A 13,615-nucleotide genomic window follows, 5' to 3' on the forward strand; every position below is an offset into this window, starting at 1 on the left:
ACCGCCCGCCGCGCCTGCGCACGGCGCCCGCCGCGCCTGCCTCACGCCCACCGGCCCGCCAGGCCCCGCCCACCGCCTGCAGACACGCCCACAGACCCTCCAGGCCCCGCCCACCGCCTCTCCGATACGCCCACCGGCCAGACAGGCCCCGCCCACCGCCTGCAGACACGCCCACAGCCCCTCCAGGCCCCGCCCACCGCCTTCAGGTACGCCCACAGCCCCTCCAGGCCCCGCCCACCGCATCTCCGATACACCCACCGGCCCGCCAGGCCCCGCCCACCGCCTGCAGACACGCCCACAGCCCCTCCAGGCCCCGCCCACCGCATCTCCGATACACCCACCGGCCCGCCAGGCCCCGCCCACCGCCTGCAGACACGCCCACAGCCCCTCCAGGCCCCGCCCACCGCGTCTCCGATACACCCACCGGCCCGCCAGGCCCCGCCCACCGCCTTCAGACACGCCCACAGCCCCTCCAGGCCCCGCCCACCGCGCCTGCGATACGTCCTCCGGCCAGCCAGGCCCCGCCCACCGCCTCTCCAATACACCCACCCACCAGACCCCGCCCACCACCTCAGGCCCCGCCCACCGCCTTCAGCCACACCCACAGCCCTCCAGGCTCCGCCCACCGCGTCTCCAATACGCCCACCGGCCAGCCAGGCCCCGCCCACCGCATCTCCAATACGTCCTCCAGCCAGCCAGACCCCGCCCACCGGCTTCAGATATGCCCACAGCCCCTTCAAGCCCCGCCCACTGCATCTCTGATACGCCCACCGGCCATCCAGACCCCACCCACTACCTTCAGACCCTGCCCACCGGCCCCCAGACACACCCACAGCCCCTCCAGGCTCCACCCACACCCTCAGACACACCCACCACACCCCCAGGCCCCACCCACCACCCTCAGACACACCCACTGCCCCTCCAGGCCCCACCCACCCTCTCTATATGAGTGGGTGGGGACCCTCATTAATATTCATATCAGCATCACCACTTGCTCTCTGCAGCCACGCCCCTAAGAGGGCAACACCCTCATTAATATTCATGAGCACCCCCCAGTGCTTGCCTTAACCCACCCCCCAGTGAAGCAGGCTCATTAATATTGATAGACTGGGCGTGGCCACATGTAAATGGGTGTGGCTATGAGCTGAGGAGGCATGGCCCCCCCAGGCAGGGCTGTGCCATGGGGGGGGACACACCACTCTGCCCCCTCCCCCGCTCCCCCAAAACCCCCCCGGGAAGGGGCTGAGCTGCACCCCAGGGTGGGAGATCACCCCCAGGGCCCCCCCCACACCCCCAGGACCCCCCCACAAGGACCACAGCGCCGTGGGGGCTTCTCCTTTACTGAGGGAGCCGAGAGTTAAAAGCTGGGGGGGGGGGGACAGAGGGGGTAAAATGGGGGGCTCAGAGGGAGGACGCCATGATGCTGGAGACACCTGCGAGAGAAGGAGGTGAGTGAGGGGGGCCCCCAAGCTCAGGGGGGCTCCCCAAAGCTCACGGGGGGGGGTCTCCCCGACACCCACTGTCAAAGTCGATCTTTTCCACGATGTTTTTGGGCTTGATGCTCTCCTCTTGGTTGCAGATAAAGATTCGCCCGGGCTCTGGCTCCGTCCAGCCGTATTTGCTCATCCAGACCTTCAGCTGAGCCTCTGCGGGGGGTGACAGGACACAGCGGGGGTCCTCAGCCCCTATTCCACCCCCCTGACCCCCTCCCCAAACCCTCCTGTCACCCCTTCCCTTACCCGAAAGGTCCCCCAACATCTCGGCCAGCAGCCAGCGGTCGATGTGCTGGTAGGTGATGCCCACCACGTGGCAGATAACTGCAGAAGGAGACCCCACGTCAGCTACCAGACCCTCCCTTGCACCCCCAGACCCCTCCCCATACACCCAGACCCCCCCAGATCCCTCCCCATACCGCCAGACCCCCCCAGGAACCCCCCCAGGAACCCCCTCACATTTCCTCACGGAATCCTCGAAGCCGGTGATCCCATCCAGCAGCTCCATGTTCTCATCTAGAGCTTGCTGCAGAAGGCGGGGGGGGGAGGTTGTTAACATCCCCCCGGGGGGGGTGGGGGCTGGATAAGGAGCAGCTGGGGAGCACCCCAACCCTTCCCAAATTTAGGGTGCTGAGTTTGGGGTGCCCTCCCCACGGCAGGACTCACCCAGAAGGACTGGAAGTGGCAGGTTTCCAGCAGCTCGCCCAGGTAGAGGATTTGCCTGATGGGCCTTTCCTCCTGCTGAGGCCGAGGGGGGTCAAGGGAAATGTGGGGAGAAGGGCCCAGAGCGGCCCCCCACAGCTGCCCCCCCAAAACAGTCCCCCCCAAGTCCCTAAATTTGGGTCTCCCGGTCAACAGGAAGACGATGAGGGGGTGCATGGGGCGAAGCCGCCGCGTCTTGCTCCACCGGGGAGGAGCAGAGGGGGCTGAGGGTGGTGAGGGGGGACAGGGCTGCTCCCCAAAAGCCCCCCCGGTGTCCCCCAACAGGGCTGCTCCCCAAAAGCCCCCCCCTCGGAGCCCCCCCGGCCGTGGGGCGGATACGTGGGCCTGGTCGATCATGCACTTGCAGAGGGTGAAGTCGGTGTGCGGGAGGTTGGTCAGGGCCTTCAGCAGGATCTGGGCCGTGACGGTGGTCTGGAAGAAGGCCGGGTTGAACTGGTACCTGTGCCGGGGGGGATAAGGGGATGTTGGGGGGGGACGGACACAGCGTGGCCCCCTCCCCGGGACCCCCGGGGTCCCCCCGGTCCCGCTCACAGCTTCAGCACGGCCAGGTTGGCCTCCAGGTCGTAGGCGTTTTCCTTGGCCTGCGTCTCCACGTAACGCTCCAGCGTAGCCAGGTTCTCGGGGTTGTACCTGCGGGCAAGACGGCGGGGGGGAGGCCGCACCCCACCGGGGACCCCCCGTTACCGGCCTGCGGGCCACCCTGTACCCGGTACCAAGCCCTGCGACCCCCCAACACCCCGTTCCCGAGCACCCCTCAGCGCTCCCGGGCCCCGCTCCCCATCAACCCGTCGTTACCGGTCCCCCCGCGGTTACCGGTCCCCCCGCCGTTACCCCCCCGGTCCCGGCCGATGCCCCCCCCCCCCCACCTCCCCGAGCTCCCCGCCCGCCCCCGGAGCTCCCCCCGCCGCCGGTACCGGTCAATGCCCCGCAGCAATTTGCCCACGTTTGCCCGCATCTGTTCGAAGAGCGCCATGACTCGCGGTGCCGCCGGAAGCGGAAGGGCTGCCCCGGGCTCAGGCGGGCGAGGTAACTTCCGCTTCCGGCGGGGGCGCTCGCTAGGCATGACGGGACGGTGGCGGGCTGGGCGCGAGGACGGGGCGGGGCGCAGGCGCAGAAAGCCGCGGGCGGTGGGGAGGCGGAGGCGGGTTATACCCCGTGGCCACGCCCACATCCGCAGGCCACGCCCACTTAGTCTGGCCCCGCCCGCGGCTCCTGGCCCCGCCCACAAAAGCCAGGCCCCGCCCACAGCGCCCCCTCCCCAGTATAAGTGCGGGGTCTCGGGCTGGGCTGACTGGGAGGAACTGGGCCAAACTGGGGCTGTCCTTAGGCCAAACTGCAGCTGTACTGGGGGGGGATCAGGTAGGGGAGAGTTGTACTGGGGCAGACTGGGCCAAACTGGGACCAACTGGGCCATGCTGGGATGGATTGGGCCAAACTGGGGTGGATGGGGCAGTCATATGGAGGTGGACTGGGGAAACTGGGGGAAACTGGACTCATACTGGGGTCAAACTTGGGGGACAGAGATTGAATGGGATGGACTGGGCCAAACTGGGGTGGACTGGGCCATACTGGGGTGGAGGGGGGTGTCACATGGAGGTGGACTGGGCGAATTGGGGGAAACTGGGCTCATACTGGGGTCAAACTGGGGGGACAGGGATCAAATGGGTGACACTGGGCTCATACCGGGGTCGAAGTGGGGGGACACAGCTCAAACGGCACACACTGGGCCCATACTGGGATCAAACTGGAGATACTGGGCTCATACTGGGGTCAAACTGGGGGACACACGGCTCAAGCAGGGGACACTGGGCCCATACTGGGGCCAAACTAGGGACACACAGATCAAACAGGGCACACTGGGCCCATACTGGGATCAAACTGGGGGGACACTGGGCCCATACTGGGATCAAACTGGGGGACACACAGATCGAACAGGGCACACTGGGCCCATACTGGGATCAAAGTGGGGACACACAGATCAAACTGGGGACACTGGGCCCATACTGGGGTCAAACTGGGGGGGCACAGATCAAACTGGGGACACTGGGGCCAAACTGGGGGACACAGATCAAACTGGGGACACTGGGCCCATAATGGGATCAAACTGGGGACACATGGCCCATACTGGGATCAAACTGGGGGACACGGCTCAAACGGGGCACGCTGGGCCCATACTGGAGCCAAACTGGGGACACTGGGATCAAACTGGGGGGACACAGATCAAACTGGGGACAGTAGGCCCATACCGGGGCCAAACTGGGGGACACACAGCTCAAACGGGTTACATTGGGCCCATACTGGGATCAAACTGGGGGGGACCTGGCTCAAACGGGGGACACTGGGCTCATACTGGGGTCAAACTGGGGGAACACACATCAAACTGGGGACACTAGGCCCATACTGGGATCAAACTTGGGGGGCACACAGCTCAAACAGGGCACACTGGGCCCATACTGGGATTAAACTGGGGACACTGGGCCCATACTGGGATCAAACTGGGGGACACACGGCTCAAACAGGGCACACTGGGCCCATACTGGGATCACACTGGGGACACTGGGCCCATACTGGGCCCAAACGGGGCTCAGCGTGAGGCCACACTGGGCCAAACTGGGCCTCACTGAGCCGCACTGGGGGGAACTCGCTGCACTGGGCTGAACTGGGCCGCACTGGGCCACACTGGGCCAAACTGGGGGGACCTGGGGGGACACACAGATCAAAGTGGGGACACTGGGACCATACTGCGCCCAAACGGGGCTCAGCGTGAGGCCGAACTGGGCCGCACTGGGGGGAACTGGGCCAAACTGGGCTGCACTGGCCGCACTGGGGGGAACTGGGCCAAACTGGGCTGCACTGGGCTGCACTGGGCCGCACTGGGGGGACCTGGAGGACACACAGATCAAAATGGGGACACTGGGCCCAAACGGGGCTCAGCGTGAGGCCGCACTGGGCCGCACTGGGGGGAACTGGGCCAAACTGGGCTGCACTGGGCCGCGCTGGGGGGAACTGGGCCGAACTGGGCTGCACTGGGCTGCACTGGGCCGCACTGGGGGGACCTGGGGGACACACAGATCAAAGTGGGGACACTGGGCCCAAACCGGGCTCAGCGTGAGGCCGCACCGGGCCGCACTGGGGGGAACTGGGCTGCACTGGGCCGCACTGGGGGGAACTGGGCCGAACTGGGCTGCACTGGGCTGCACTGGAGGGACCTGGGGGACACACAGATCAAAGTGGGGACACTGGGACCATACTGGGCTCAAACGGGGCTCAGCGTGAGGCCGAACTGGGCCGCACTGGGGGGAACTGGGCTGCACTGGGCTGCACTGGGCCGCGCTGGGGGACACACAGATCAAAGTGGGGACACTGGGACGATACTGGGCTCAAATGGGGCTCAGCGTGAGGCCGAACTGGGCCGCACTGGGGGGAACTGGGCCGCACTGGGCAAACTGGGCCGCACTGGGGACACACAGATCAAAGTGGGGACACTGGGACGATACTGGGCTCAAATGGGGCTCAGCGTGAGGCCGAACTGGGCCGCACTGGGGGGAACTGGGCCAAACTGGGCCGCACTGGGGGGAACTGGGCCACACTGGGCCGAACTGGGGGGACCTGGGGGACACACAGATCAAAGTGGGGACACTGGGACCATACTGCGCCCAAACGGGGCTCAGCGTGAGGCCGAACTGGGCCGCACTGGGGGGAACTGGGCCAAACTGGGCTGCACTGGGCCGCACTGGGGGGAACTGGGCCAAACTGGGCTGCACTGGGCTGCACTGGGCCGCACTGGGGGGACCTGGAGGACACACAGATCAAAATGGGGACACTGGGCCCAAACGGGGCTCAGCGTGAGGCCGCACTGGGCCGCACTGGGGGGAACTGGGCCAAACTGGGCCGAACTGGGCCGCACTGGGGGGAACTGGGCCGAACTGGGCTGCACTGGGCCGCACTGGGGGGACCTGGGGGACACACAGATCAAAGTGGGGACACTGGGCCCAAACCGGGCTCAGCGTGAGGCCACACTGGGGGGAACTGGGCCACACTGGGCCGAACTGGGGGGACCTGGGGGACACACAGATCAAAGTGGGGACACTGGGCCCATACTGGGCCCAAACAGGGCTCAGCGTGAGGCCGCACTGGGGGGAACTGGGCCGCACTGGGCCAAACTGGGCCGCACTGGGCTGCACTGGGCTGCACTGGGCCGCACTGGGGGACACACAGATCAAAGTGGGGACACTGGGCCCATACTGGGCTCAAACGGGGCTCAGCGTGAGGCCGCACTGGGCCGAACTGGGCCGCACTGGGCTGCACTGGGCCGAATTGGGCCGCACTGGGGGGAACTGGGGGACACACAGATCAAAGTGGGGACACTGGGCCCAAACGGGGCTCAGTGTGAGGCTGCACTGGGCTGAACTGGGGGGAACTGGGCCACACTGGGCCGAACTGGGGGGACCTGGGGGACACACAGATCAAAGTGGGGACACTGGGCCCATACTGGGCTCAAACGGGGCTCAGCGTGAGGCCGCACTGGGGGGAACTGGGCCGCACTGGGCCAAACTGGGCTGCACTGGGGGGAACTGGGGGACACACAGATCAAAGTGGGGACACTGGGACCAAACGGGGCTCAGTGTGAGGCCGCACTGGGCCGAACTGGGGGGAACTGGGCCACACTGGGCCGAACTGGGGGGACCTGGGGGACACACAGATCAAAGTGGGGACACTGGGCCCATACTGGGCCCAAACGGGGCTCAGCATGAGGCCGCACTGGGGGGAACTGGGCCACACTGGGCCGAACTGGGGGGACCTGGGGGACACACAGATCAAAGTGGGGACACTGGGCCCATACTGGGCTCAAACGGGGCTCAGCGTGAGGCCGCACTGGGGGGAACTGGGCCGCACTGGGGCAAACTGGGCTGCACTGGGCTGCACTGAGCTGCACTGGGCTGCACTGGGGGACACACAGATCAAAGTGGGGACACTGGGCCCATACTGGGCTCAAACGGGGCTCAGCGTGAGGCCGCACTGGGCCGAACTGGGCCGCACTGGGCTGCACTGGGCCGAATTGGGCCGCACTGGGGGAACTGGGGGACACACAGATCAAAGTGGGGACACTGGGCCCAAACGGGGCTCAGTGTGAGGCTGCACTGGGCTGAACTGGGGGGAACTGGGCCACACTGGGCCGAACTGGGGGGACCTGGGGGACACACAGATCAAAGTGGGGACACTGGGCCCATACTGGGCTCAAACGGGGCTCAGCGTGAGGCCGCACTGGGGGGAACTGGGCCGCACTGGGCCAAACTGGGCTGCACTGGGGGGAACTGGGGGACACACAGATCAAAGTGGGGACACTGGGACCAAACGGGGCTCAGTGTGAGGCCGCACTGGGCCGAACTGGGGGGAACTGGGCCACACTGGGCCGAACTGGGGGACCTGGGGGACACACAGATCAAAGTGGGGACACTGGGCCCATACTGGGCCCAAACGGGGCTCAGCATGAGGCCGCACTGGGGGGAACTGGGCCACACTGGGCCGAACTGGGGGGACCTGGGGGACACACAGATCAAAGTGGGGACACTGGGACCATACTGGGCTCAAACGGGGCTCAGCGTGAGGCCGCACTGGGGGGAACTGGGCCGCACTGGGGCAAACTGGGCCGCACTGGGGGGAACTGGGCTGCACTGGGCTGCACTGGGGGACACACAGATCAAAGTGGGGACACTGGGCCCATACTGGGCCCAAACGGGGCTCAGCGTGAGGCCAAACTGGGCCGCACTGGGGGGAACTGGGCCAAACTGGGCTGCACTGGGCCGCACTGGGGGGAACTGGGGGACACACAGATCAAAGTGGGGACACTGGGCCCAAACGGGGCTCAGCGTGAGGCCGCACTGGGGGGAACTGGGCCACACTGGGCCACACTGGGCCAAACTGGGGGGACCTGGGGGACACACAGATCAAAGTGGGGACACTGGGCCCAAACGGGGCTCAGCGTGAGGCCGCACTGGGGGGAACTGGGCCACACTGGGCCACACTGGGCCAAACTGGGGGGACCTGGGGGAGACACAGATCAAAGTGGGGACACTGGGACCATACTGGGCCCAAACGGGGCTCAGCGTGAGGCCGCACTGGGGGGAACTGGGCTGCACTGGGCTGCACTGGGCTGCACTGGGCCGAATTGGGCAGCACTGGGGGGACCTGGGCTGCACTGGGCTGCACTGGGCCGCACTGGGCCGCACTGGGCTGCACTGGGCCGAATTGGGCAGCACTGGGGGGACCTGGGGGACACACAGATCAAAGCGGGGGACAGTGAGCCCATACTGGGCCCAAACGGGGCTCAGCGTGAGGCCGCACTGGGCCGAACTGGGCCGCACTGGGGGGAACTGGGCCGCACTGGGGGCAACCCCCATCTCCAGCCTCGCGGGGGTGCGCGGCCGCGCCCGGATGCCGGCTCCCCCGTGGGCCGTGCCTCAGTTTCCCCTTCCGCCGCGGTGCCTTCTGGGGGGGGGCACCCGCCACCTCCCGCCTGCGCGGCCTCGCTCGGAGCCGGGGGGGGGGCGGGTGGGTGGGTGGGTGGGGTGGGGGGGGGTGGGGGTGTCGCCGCCATGGACCCCCGCCACCTCCAAATTTCCACCCGCGACCCCCAAGAAGATTTCGAGCTCCTGCAGCGCTTGGGCGGCGGCACCTACGGGGAGGTCTATAAGGTGATGGGGGGGGGGGGGGGGGGCACCCAAAAAACATCCAAAAAATTGGGTGGGGGGGGTGTGGGGGGGATGGGGGGGGTTTGGGGGGTGGGGGTGTGGGTGTGGGGGGGGCCAGGTGACCCCCATGACCTCCCCAAAATGGGCCCCGCGGCCCAGGCGCCGCCGGCATTGCCGCCCCACCGCTGATTCCTCCGGGGCGGAGGTGCCCCCCTTGCCGCAAAGGGACCCCTTGTTCCACCCCCCTAGTGCCTCCCAGTTCCTTCCCAGTGCCTCCCAGTTCCCCCCCCAGTGCCTCCCAGTTCCCTCCCAGTGCTTCCCAGTTCCCCACCCCGCTCCTTCCTGCTGGTACCCACAGCCCCTGGGGACCCCCCCCCCCACTGCCACCGCTACCGGAGGCGTGAGGCCGCGGCGCATCCGGCACTGGGAGGCACTGGGAGGCACTGGGAGGCCCTGCATCCTGCACTGGGACACACTGGGAGGGGACTGGGAGGCACTGGGAGGCTCTGGGGGACTCTGGGGGGATTAGGGAAGGCACTGGGAGGCAGTGAGAGGGGACTGGGAGGCACTGGGAGACACTGGGAGGGGACTGGAAGGCACTGGGAGAGGACTGGGAGGCACTGGGAGGCCCTGCATCCCACACTGGGAGGCACTGGGGGCTACTGGGAGGCTCTGGGAGGCCCTGCATCCCTCACTGGGAGGCACTGGGAGGCACTGGGGGAATTTGGGGAGGCATTGGGAGGCCCTGGATGGGTCTGGGGGGCTCTGGGGGCATTTGGGAGGTTTGGGGGGGGCACTGGGAGGCCCTGCATCACACACTGGGAGGCACTGGGAGGGGACTGGGAGGCTGTGGGAGGCCCTGCATCCCACACTGGGATGCACTGGGAGGGGACTGGGAGGCACTGGGAGGGGACTGGGAGGCACTGGGGGCTACTGGGAGGCTCTGGGAGGCCCTGCATCCCTCACTGGGAGGCACTGGGAGAATTTGGGGGGGCACTGGGAGGCACTGGGAGGCCCTGGGGGGCTCTGGGGGCATTTGGGGGGTTTGCGGGGGGGGCACTGGGAGGCCCTGCATCCCACGCTGGGAGGGCACTGGGAGGCACTGGGAGTCACCGGGGGGCTCTGGGGGGATTTGGGGGGCACTGGGAGGCACTGGGAGGGGACTGCGAGGGGACTGGGAGGTCCTGGGAGGCTCTGGGGGGATTTGGGGGGCACTGCGAGGAACTGGGAGGGGAGTGGGAGGGCACTGGGAGGCACTGGGAGAGGACTGGGAGGCTCTGCGAAGCACTGGGGGGATTTGGGAGGCCCTGGGAGGGGACTGGGAGGCACTGGGAGGGCACTGGGGGGGTTTAGGGGGCACTGGGAGGCACTGGGAGAGGACTGAGAGGCACTGGGAGGGGACTGGGGGGATTTAGGGGGCACTGGGAGGATTTAGGGGTCCCTGGGCAGGGACTGGGAGGCCCTGGGAGGCCCTGGGGGAATTTGGGGGGCACTGGGAGGCACTGGGAGGGGACTGGGAGGGGTGTAGGAGGCTCTGGGAAGCACTGGGGGGATTTGGGAGGCACTGGGAAGGCGCTGGGAGGCACTGGGAGGCTCTGGGAGGGTTTGGGGGGTTTGGGAGGCCCTGGTGGGCCCGGGGAGGCCCTGGGGGGATTTGGGGGGCACTGGGAGGCACTGGGAGGGTTTGGGGGGCCCGGGGAGGCCCTATGGGATTTGGGGGGCACTGGGAGGCACTGGGAAGGTTTGGGGGGCCTGGGGAGGCCCTGTGGGATTTGGGGGGCCCTGGGGGGTTTGGGGGGCCCTGGGGGGCCCGGGGAGGCCCTGGGGGGATTTGGGGGGGCCCGGGGAGGCCCTGAGCCCCTCTGCCCCCCCAGGCCCGCAGCAAAGCACGGGCGAGCTGGCCGCCATCAAGGTGGTCAAGATGGAGGCAGGTGAGGGCGGCCCCGAGACCCCCTGGCACCCCCAGGACCCCTTGGGACCCCCCCACTGTCCACCGGGGCCCCTTAATTACCCCTCCCGGGACCCCAGATACCCCCGGGACCCCCCCAATACCCCCTGCCACCCCCCTGGGACCCCTTATTACCCCCCCCCGTACGCCCCTGGGACCCTCTAACATCCTTCGGTGCCCCCCCAGAAGCCCCAATACCCCCCCAGGAACACCCGGGGACCCCCGAATACCCCCCCGGGACCCCCAAATACCCCCCTGGGGCCCCCAAATACCCCCAGGGACCCCTTAAATCCCCCCAGCCCTTTGTGGAGATGGCAAAATGTCCCTGAACCCCCCCCAAGACCCCCTCGGGGTGCTCTTGGGACCCCCCAAATACCCCTTGGGACCCCCTGGGATGCCCTGAGACCCCCTCCATACACCTTGGGACCCCCTGGGACCCCCCCAGGCCCCCCCAATACCCCTTGGGACCCTCTGGGACCCCCCAGGCTCCCCCCACTACCCCTTGGGACCCCCTGGGACCCCCCCGAATACCCCTCCAATACCTCTTGGGACCTCCTGGGACCCCCCAGACCCCCCCAATACCCTTTGGGACCCCCTGGAACCCCCCCAATACCCCTCCAATACCTCTTGGGACCCCCCAGGCCCCCCCCCATACACCTTGGGACCTCCTGGGATCCCCCAGGACCTCCCCAATACCCCTTGGTACCCCCTGGGATCCCCTGAGACCCCCCCCAATACCCCTTGGCACCCCTGGGACCCCCCGGGCCCCTCGGGGTGCCCCCCCTAAGCCTCTGCCCCCCCAGACGACGACCGTGCCACGCTGCAGCAGGAGATCCTGATGGTCCGGTCCTGCCAGCACCCCAACATCATCGCCTACTTTGGCAGCTACAGCTGGTGAGGGTCCCCCGAACCCCCCAAATCCCTCACATTCCCCCCAACCCCCCCAAATTCCCACCAAACCCCCCAAATCCCTCAAATTCTCCCCAAACCCCCCAAATTCCCATCAACCCCCCAAATCCCTCAAATCCCCCCAAATCCCTCACATTCCCCCCAAATTCCTGCCAAATCCCCCCAAACCCCCCAAACCTCCTTAAATTCCCCTCAAATCCCCCCAAACCTCCCAAATCCCTCAAATCCCCTCAAATTCCCCCCAAACCCGCCCAAATCCCTCAAATTTCCCCCAAATCCCCCCAAATCCCCCCAAATCCCTCACATTCCCCCAAACCCCCCAAATTCCCACCAAATCCCCCCCAAATCCCTCAAATTCCCCCCAACCCCCCCAAATCCCCCCAACCCCCCCAAATCACTCACATTCCCCCCAAACCCCCAAATTCCCCCCAAATCCCCCCAAATCCCCCCCAAACCCTCCAAATCCCTCAGATTCCCCCCAAGCCCCCCAAATCCCTCAAATTCCCTTCAACCCTGCCAAATCCCCCCGAAATCCCCCCAAATCCCTCAAATCCCCTCAAATTCCCCCCAAATCCCCCAAATCCCTCAAATTCCCCCCAATCCCCCTCAAATCCCCCTCAAATCCCCCCAAATCCCCTCAAATTTCCTCAATTTCCCCCCAAATCCCCCAAATTCCCCCCAAATCCCCCTCAAATCCCCTCAAATTCCCCCCCAACCCCCCCAAATCCCCCAAATTCCCCCCAGATGCCCCCCAACCCCTGCCCTGTATCCCTGGTGCCCCCCAACTCCCCCCCCGTACCCCAAATCCCCCCCAAGCACCCTGTTAACCCCTTCCCCCCCGCGCAGGTGCAACAAGCTGTGGATCTGCATGGAGCTGTGCGGGGGGAGGGTCTCTGCAGGACATCTACCACGGTACAGGGGCGGGGGGGGAAGCATCCGGGCTCTCTGCTTTTGGGCTGGGACCCCCAAATTTGGGGGTTCCCCCATTTTTGGGGGGCTCCCCCCCAAACCCTGCTGAGCCCCTCACCCCCCAGTGACGGGACCGCTCTCAGAGCCACAGATCGCTTATGTCTGCAGGGAGACCCTGGAGGTGAGTGACACCCCCCAAGGCCCCCCCAAATCCCCCCGGGGACCCCCCCAAATCCCCCCGAGGACCCCTCAACCCCCCCCAGACCCCCACCCCGGGTCTGACCCCCGTCCTCATCCTTGCAGGGCCTCTCCTACCTGCACTCCCAGGGCAAAATCCACCGGGATATCAAGGTAAGGGGGGACAAGGAGGAGGGGGGTCACACATTTGGGGGGGTCACACATTTGGGGGTGGTCAGACATTTTGGGGGGCCCGGGGGGGTCCCCGCTGACCCCATCCCGTCGCTGCAGGGAGCCAATATCCTCATCAACGACAGCGGGGAGGTGAAGCTGGGTGAGTGCTGGGGGGCAAGGGGGGAGTTGGGGGGCAGTGGGGAGTTGGGGGGCTGTGGGGGGCTGTGGAGCAGTGGGGAATTGGGGGGCTGTGGGGGGCAATGGAGAATTGGGGGGCTATGGGGAGCTGGGGGGTGAGGGGGGCCGTGGGGTATTGGGGGCCTATGGGGAGTTGGGGGGCAGGGGGGCAATGGGGAATTGGGGGGCTATGGGGGGGCTATGGGAAGTTGGGGGGCTAAGGGGGCAATGGGGAATTGGGGGGCAGTGGGGGTCTGGGAGGCAGTGGGGAATTGGGGGGCAGTGGAGAATTGGGGGGCTAGGGGGAGTTGGGGGGCAGTGGGGAGGCAATGGGGAATTGGGGGGCTGGGGGGAATTGGGGGGCTAGGGGGAGTTGGGGGTAGTGGGGGGCAATGGGGAATTGGGGGGCTATG

The 13,615-nt window shown here is 67.0% G+C and overlaps 2 protein-coding genes across 2 annotated transcripts in view; both read right to left on the bottom strand.

Annotated features, from left to right (window-relative positions):
- Nucleotides 1-1,336: 1,336 nt before the first annotated feature.
- EIF3K (eukaryotic translation initiation factor 3 subunit K) lies at nucleotides 1,337-3,228 on the bottom strand. Its single transcript, XM_075727275.1, has 8 exons — nucleotides 3,131-3,228; nucleotides 2,748-2,846; nucleotides 2,535-2,655; nucleotides 2,160-2,234; nucleotides 1,953-2,019; nucleotides 1,740-1,817; nucleotides 1,521-1,646; nucleotides 1,337-1,433 (listed from the first exon to the last, which is right to left on the bottom strand). Exons 1-8 carry the CDS (start codon nucleotides 3,187-3,189, stop codon nucleotides 1,402-1,404), a joined length of 657 nt encoding a protein of 218 aa, XP_075583390.1. The 5' UTR covers nucleotides 3,190-3,228; the 3' UTR covers nucleotides 1,337-1,401.
- Nucleotides 3,229-12,965: 9,737 nt separating this feature from the next.
- Nucleotides 12,966-13,615, bottom strand: part of LTBP4 (latent transforming growth factor beta binding protein 4) — a gene marked incomplete at its 5' end in the record, with an annotated part of 36,158 nt that continues 35,508 nt past the window's right edge. The window contains 1 exon segment of the mRNA XM_075727272.1: nucleotides 12,966-13,192. Coding sequence (XP_075583387.1) covers nucleotides 12,966-13,192 — 227 coding nt within the window.

The sequence above is a fragment of the Pelecanus crispus genome, assembly GCF_030463565.1.
Source record: "Pelecanus crispus isolate bPelCri1 chromosome 30 unlocalized genomic scaffold, bPelCri1.pri SUPER_30_unloc_1, whole genome shotgun sequence".
NCBI lineage: Eukaryota > Metazoa > Chordata > Aves > Pelecaniformes > Pelecanidae > Pelecanus > Pelecanus crispus.

What these genes read in the sequence shown, in the direction of transcription:
- EIF3K (XM_075727275.1), bottom strand. Translation starts at nt 3,189, where the DNA reads ATGGCGCTCTTCGAACAGATGCGGGCAAACGTGGGCAAATTGCTGCGG. An exon ending in TTGCTGCGGGGCATTGACCG is followed by an intron (nt 2,847 to 3,130) that starts GTACCGGCGGCG and finishes TCTTGCCCGCAG; the next exon opens with GTACAACCCCGAGAACCTGG. An exon ending in GCCACTTCCAGTCCTTCTGG is followed by an intron (nt 2,020 to 2,159) that starts GTGAGTCCTGCC and finishes CGCCTTCTGCAG; the next exon opens with CAAGCTCTAGATGAGAACAT.